General features: G+C 42.6%; 1 protein-coding gene across 1 annotated transcript; it reads left to right on the top strand.

Annotated features, from left to right (window-relative positions):
• Nucleotides 1–3,761: 3,761 nt before the first annotated feature.
• Nucleotides 3,762–6,663, top strand: LOC136459589 (uncharacterized). The gene is made up of 2 exons (XM_066459431.1): nucleotides 3,762–3,985; nucleotides 4,493–6,663. Exon 2 carries the CDS (start codon nucleotides 4,612–4,614, stop codon nucleotides 5,800–5,802), a length of 1,191 nt encoding a protein of 396 aa, XP_066315528.1. The 5' UTR covers nucleotides 3,762–3,985; nucleotides 4,493–4,611; the 3' UTR covers nucleotides 5,803–6,663.
• The last annotated feature ends 715 nt before the right edge of the window (nucleotides 6,664–7,378 follow it).

Genomic DNA, 7,378 nt, shown 5'->3' with positions numbered 1-7,378 from the left:
TATTGATGGACATCGATCTGGTGAAAAGTCACTTGATAATCTATGACTCGATGAGAAAACCATAACAAGACTACCAAGATATGATAGATATTATCTAGAGGTAATTTCGGGATCTCTAGCAACTATATATACACACAAACATGATGATTAACTATATCTGATGACGTGGTAAATTTTTTATTGGGTAGTGTTTGGAAAACCTTTATTGAGAAGCAACACATGGAAAAATGCAAAGCGCCACTGAATGTAATCCCTTTGAAAGTAAGTCCCCCTGAATCACATCATCTTTATTAATTAAACATATAGCTTTCACCGGATCACCAGATTGGATGACAAATCTTTTTCTCGTAAAGTGGTGTCTGAGGCAGAAACAGGGGAACAACTACTGTGGTTACTATGTTTGCAAGTTTATCAAGGTGCTCTCCCAAAGAACTCCTATAGAGAGACTCAAAGTACGTTAAAAATACACTATATATTCATTTAATTATTATTATTGATTGTGTTACTATGTCTTTATATATATATATGTACATATATTAATTTATTTTCCTTTAATTCAAACCTGTAGACTCGATGGTTGGAGGAAAAGGTCATATGGCAAGACCAAATCAAAGCAATTCAAGAGTCTATAGGCGGATTTTTTAATGAGCAGGTCATCGATTCCAAGGGCGAGTTCTACTTCGACCCAACACTGCCATTGAAGCCAAGCTAGAGGATGAGAGGAAACTTGTTATGTCACAACAACTGTAATGCAATCTTTTGTAATATATGCACATGAAATAATATAATGTAAAATACACATATGCATGCATGCATGTAAATATATATATATGTATATATATATATATATATATATATATATATATATATTTCTATGCTTGAATTATGTGATTTAATACGTTCATTGTGCTTGAACCGAAACATACTATACGCACGTATAAATGTATAATTAGCAGCATACAATACGACTTCGAAAACCTATTTTGAAAAAAAAACAAAAAAATGAAAAGAAAAGAAAAAAGAAAAAAACCTTTAGTCCCGGTTCGCATTACCAACCGGGACTAAAGGTGCCGGCCATCGTGGCATGTCAGGAGGCACCTTTAGTCCCGATTGATGTTACCCACCGGGACTAAAGGTCCTCCTTTAGTCCCGGTTCCTGACCCGGGACTAAAGGACCCCCCTTTAGTCCCGGATGCTTGCTCCCGGGTGGATAACCGGGACTAGAGGGGGTTCCCCACCGGGAGTAAAGCTCGGTTCTCTACTAGTGAGTTGTTTTCTTAATGTGTAAAGAGAAAATTAGGGATCAAGCAATATTTTTAGTTAGTCGATATTTAATTTATATAATATTTTAGTAACTAGTACCATGTCAATTCTATAAATATATGTTTGTTGCAAGTTTAATGAAACTTTTGGCATAATTGTAGCATTTAATTTAGCTTGTAATAAATAGAGTTAATGGAAGGTTACTTGAACTTAAATGAAAGGTGCCATTAAATATCTTATATCACTCTTTATTTTCTTCAACAACGATCTTCTATGTGTGAATAAATACACATTCTCAATCCTGTTATTTGATTTGATTTTTTATATGTACCATATCTATACTACTTTATAACTACATTTAAAAAAGCCTAGCTAGATGTGATGTTGTATCTACCATGCCACTTACCACTTAATTTTCATAGCTTCAATATCACTTTGATCTATCAACAAGACTCATCAATGAGAACATCATGATAGATGTCCACTTTAACATCTTCATAGCTTTGTCTCTAGCGGTGAAGGATAGAACCAATTTAAGGTGTGACAAAGTTGATTCATCTTGGTGCCACGATGTGCTTATAGGCTTCTTTTTTACCTTAGTTCTTGGCTCTACCTATCCACTACTTTCGCTCCTCCTAGAGTTTGTCGATTTAAGCAAATGACGATACTAGTACTTTATGCCACTAGCTTATTTTCATGACGCTTAGCTCATGGGTTCACCACTCATAGTACTTGGACTGACCAACTCTTCCACGGATCCAGTAATGTTTCAGCTTACTTCTTATTGACCATTTGTTGTAGCCATGATGATAGCTGGCGATGTGATAGAAATCACTAATGAAAATGTAAAGGGGAAGCTGATATGTACTCCCTCGATTCTAGTATACAAGACGTAACTTCCTCAACGCCAAGATCAAGGAGGGAGTTTAGTCACCACATTTTTTTCAAGAAGGTAGGGCTTCGGTCCCGCCTCCAATTTACTATAATGGTCATGTTTCCCGTCACACGCCATTACTAGCTGCAAGCAGCCATGGAAATAGCATGATGCAAATAGCATGATGGTTGCAGGAGTACTAATACATATACCTAGCTCGCGTGAGAGGCTCTAATGTTTCCTAACGGAATGTGAAAGAGTCCAGCAATCGACAGAGCTAAGTGACGATGGTTGCATGAGTATTAGTACCGTAGTACATATACCTAGCTCGCGTGAGAGTATCTAATGTCTACTAATGAAACGCCAAAGAATCTAACAATTAGTAATAAATGTTGTATGTAGAGCTAAGTAGCGTATGCGAGCTCAGAAGTCGGGTGCCCTTTATCTTAGGACATGGAAAAAAGACAGAAAATGTAATGTTAAAAAATAATGAAGATATACTCCCTACGGCCTCGTTCGGCTTACCCAGAAGCATGCTTGTTCGGCTTCTTTTTTTAGCCAAAACAGTGTTTTTCTCTCACAACAATTCAGCCAGAACAGTATTTTTCAGCAAGTTTCAGCAAGCCGAACGGGGCCGCCCAAAATAAGTTATGATTCTATGATTGGACATGGAAACTAATACAAGATGGCAAATTACATAAATACCCTTACCGTTGTAAATTGCTCGTCCAAGAACCCACACGGTGCTACAGGTGCTGCGCTTGCCATCCATGCTTAGCGACCGCTCGACTCTAAAGAGAGGACAGATAGCCACGAGACGAGGACTCGCAGAGCTTCCGAAGAGCCTCCGCAATTCAGATAATCTCCGTTGTTTTTTTTTCTTTCCTTTTTAACGAGATCTTTTTTCTTGGTCCCACACGAACTGGCGTTGTGCTTCTATTGTGCTGTCACGCTGACACCATAGATGGATACAGTACCCTATATGAGCTATATGTACCTATTAATTTGGGACAAATTTTGAATCACAGAAGCGCTTTTAGGGTGCATTTGGTTCTTAGCCTCATCGTGCCAGAACTCATCCTGCCACAGCTTAGGCACGTTGTGCTGGTGTTTGCTTCACACCGCAACTACGTCATGCAACACACACGCCACAGCTTCATAGCTCAATTTAGCCGCCTCCACCGGCTAAAAGTGTGTGGACGTTCTGTCCACCACAGCTTCGGTGCTGCCAGAAGTTTGGTTCGGTGAACTGAGGCTATGAACCAAACACATCCTTATTTTAGGACCGAGGGAGTATGATGTATAAAGCCTTACCGTTAAGACTAAAGAGCCCTCAGCCACTGTGGTCTCCTGTTGAAGAGCATCAATGTTCAATGCAACGGAAACATAACCATTGGCAAATGCAAGAAGCTTGAAATTTGGTGGAATGTGTTGGTGCACGCACCATTTTTTGGGGTGCCACGTAGGCTCGGGTGGGGGCTACCGAGGCTGGAGGTTCGGCGCCTACCGAGCCGCAGGACAACTGGAGACAGCCTGTCTCGCACCCCCTCCTCTTCTTCGCTCTGTCTCGCTCTCTCTCCTCCCCTCCCCGTTCACCCTTTCTCTCTCCTCCTCTCCCCCCCCTCTCTCTTCCCCCATTCCCCACTCCCCACTCCCCCGCCTCTCCGTCTCCGTCGCTAGGGCTCCATTCCCCTGCACCTCCGCCGCCGCCGGATCCCAACTCGCCTCGCCGCCGCCGCCGCTTCTACGTCAGAATCACCGGATTCTGTGGTGTTTCTCGGCTGCCTCAGCTTCCGCCGCCGGGAGGCCCCTGGCGGCGCTCCCCGCCGCCCTCCGGCCTTCGCTGAGGTGATTTGCTCGGAGCTTGAGCAGTTTTTCCTAAGCTTTTCTTTGGTGATCTAGTGCTTACTCCGGTGGTTAACGGTCTGGGTTTGAGCCTTTTTACCCGTGGGGAACGAGCAAATATGTTGCCTATTGGAGTATTTAAGAGCTAACAAGTGCTATTCTTGCTAGTATTTCTGAAATGTTTAGGGGTTAAAAAGTTTCTGTGTTTTAGTGCAGAAATGGTAAGCTTTTAGCTAGCTGATTGCCTGATTCAAGTAATCTACCAACTTAAATGCCCTAGATTAAGTGCCTATTAATTTAGCTGATCAAGTTACATACTTCAGTACGATATTTTTTATTTGTCCTGGTATGAGCACTGGAGGTTTAGGGTATAATCAGCTTAAATCAAATGAAATTTGCCATTGAGGTGTGTGTGGGGTGAAGACAAAATAACTTCTTTGGTAATATTTAAGTTTGGTAAATATGCTCTAGTGTTGCCATTAATCTTATACAGTTATTTGTTGAATGAAGTCCTCTAGAAGCTGTCCATCACTGAGACTTGAGAAGGCTGCTGCTGAGTATATGGTATTTGTTGGCCATTGTGCTGTCCATGCGAGCGGAGAGCATGCGTGGCAACTGTGCTTCGGGTGATGCCCCTGACCAGAGTAGCTGCTGATGCGTTCGGTGTGTTGACAATCGCACTGTTTGCACTGTTTGCTGCTCTGGGCCTCTTCTGCATTTTCCAGTCGGTCTACTTCAGGTGTCGGATTCAGAGAGGACCCTCCTTCCTTCCGCTTGGTTACTTTAACGGTCCATGGGTGACTCGCATTGCTCTGATTCTGATCACAATTTGGTGGGGAGTAGGTGAGATAGTGAGATTGAGCTTCTTGAAGAAAAAGTTGTTCTCCAGCTTAACATGGCAGAGGAACATATGTGATGTGTACATACTTTCCAATCTAGGGTTTGCAGAGCCAGGGATCTTCTTTGCATTTGCTTTTCTGCTCCATGGCTCGTTACAAAAGAAGGAGCTGGGCACTTTAAACCAAAGATGGAATTGGAAGACCATGGCCTACATGTTTATTTTCTGCATTCCAGTGTTCTCGGTGCAGGCAATCCTAGTGTTTGTTGGGCCGAAGTTTGTTAGAGATGAGAACCATGATCTTGGGAGAAGGAAGATTGCTAAATACTTCATACGGACGTACTCACCGGTTGGAGATACCAGTGTTTGCACTTACCCATTGTTTGGCACCATTTTTCTTGGACTTGTAGATGCTTTGCTGATGAGCTATGTATCATATGTTGGATCACGGGTGCTGTCCTTGGTTATTAACAAGTCACTGCGAAGGAGGGTTTATCTACTGATGGTGTCAGTGCTCTGCTTCCTTCCTTTTAGGGTGCTTCTCCTCGGGTTTTCAGTGCTGCCCAAGCCAGGAGATGTTGCCTTTGAGGGTATTATCTTCCTGTCATTTTTGATGATGCTGTCCTGCACAACTGTTGGGATACTTTTGCTGGTTTACTATCCTGTAGCTGATTCATTGGCCCTCCGAGATATAGGCCAGAGGGACATAGCAGAAATGGTGCCTTATGATGATTACTACTATGAAGGTGCATCACTTGTGGCCAACCAGAGTTTCCGAGAAATCGAGCGGAATTCTGACACTTCAACGAAGCGGGGATCCATATCCTTCCGCACAATGATCAGAGAAGACCAGCTTCAGCAGGATGGTACGGATGAGATTGGCTTCTCTTCTCGCAGTGGTGTCCATATTGGATCACCCTCAGGCTCTTCGCCAAGCGCAGCAATGTCGATGCTCCCTCTCAAGGAAATCCCTAGATACTAAGAAGTATTCACCTGTGCCTTTTGCCCCTCTACTATGTTCTCCCCCTTTTTTTCCTTCTCTTTCCTCTTACTACCTTAATGATAACAGTTTTGTGGCAATCAAAAGGTTTTTGTAAAGTTTTTTTTCCAAGTAGCTTAACTCATCATTAGCCCAGTACTCTAATTCAATTTATCAAAGTAGCAAGTAGCTAGATCTTGCAATGGCTGATGAGCTGTGCTCTGGCATTGGCTGGAAGAGGCTGAGTTGGAATTCACTTTTGGTTGGTTTTGCTGCTCCATAACTCATAATATCTTGCCAATAAGTTACACCATGGACTAGGCTGGAATGGGCCTCTGCTGTGTCGCTTATTCCTTGGCTGTTCCTCTCTGCGACAGCTGTGCGACGAGTATATTATATTTGCTACTTGGTCTTGAATTAAAGCAGGGGCTGCCGGATATAAATCGGTTGGGGGATGTGTTTAGTAGTATATATATGCTGGGTAAGGACCAAGAGGACCACCACCAAGGCCTTCCATATCTGTTCAGCCCTTTCTTTTCTATTTGAAAAACAGTTTAACGGTGAAGATATCAAAGTAACTACAAATGTGTGTGACCAAATCAAGTCAAATAGTAATTGAAGTTCACTTCAAATTGTTTTTCACCCTGGTTTGGTGTATCATTTTCACCTGTATGTTCAATGAATTTGATATCAGTATATCACTAGATGTGGATGGCCGAAGGGCCCAAGACCTCTGCAATGCTTCTAGCTGACAGACAGCTTGTCTTTGCGAGGATTTTGTCGTGAGCTGGCTTGGAGTCCGTCGCGGTTCACCCCCTCCTGTCTTTATGCCTGTTGACTATGCATAGGTCTGCGGATGTTTCTAGTGTAAATAAAAATGTTTATGCGTGATCTAGATGCCCGTTGCCTGGAATCCAAAGCACTCCTCACTGGAGTTAGTCAACTGGACAAGTGCAGGCCGTGTTATTTTTGCAGTTGGCTTCCGTCCTGCAACAATTTTCTACTGCACCAGCGTTCCTGTGAGTGCATCATCGGATGCCTCATGCCTGAAGCCGTTGGACATATGGGTAGTTTTTTTTATTGCCTCAACTTTGATTACAAGCAGTAGTATTTAAACTCACGCACTAACTCACACCACATGCACACATCCTAACACATCCATAGTGTGTAAGCTAGATCTACCACATATATCTAAGGCTAAAAGAACATGGTTGAAAGATATGGCAGTGGTGACATATTTATGCGAGGCAACTGAAATTATTAAGGAAAACACTGTTCCTGGTCAGACATCCGGTGCCGATGCTAGGCATCGAACCCGGGTGGGTGGCACACTCGCAGCGCACATCAACTGAGCTAGCACTAGTTCTGCTAGTACTAAGCTACTCCTACTTCGTTCGTCCTGATTTGTTCTTGGGCCTTGTTTAGTTTACATCAAAATTCCAAGTTTTTTCATTCTCTCTCCATCACATCAATTTTTGGACACTTGCATGGAGTATTAAATATAGGTAAAAAAAATAACTAATTACACAGTTTAGTTGAAAATCACGAGATAAATCTTTTGAGTCTAGTTGGTCCACGA

Source organism: Miscanthus floridulus, chromosome 6, assembly GCF_019320115.1.
Source record: "Miscanthus floridulus cultivar M001 chromosome 6, ASM1932011v1, whole genome shotgun sequence".
In the NCBI taxonomy this organism is placed as follows: Eukaryota; Viridiplantae; Streptophyta; class Magnoliopsida; order Poales; family Poaceae; genus Miscanthus; species Miscanthus floridulus.
This window is presented reverse-complemented; position numbering and strand designations above follow the sequence as displayed.

Coding starts and splice junctions, on each gene's coding strand:
- LOC136459589 (XM_066459431.1), top strand. CDS start 4,612: ATGCCCCTGACCAGAGTAGCTGCTGATGCGTTCGGTGTGTTGACAATC.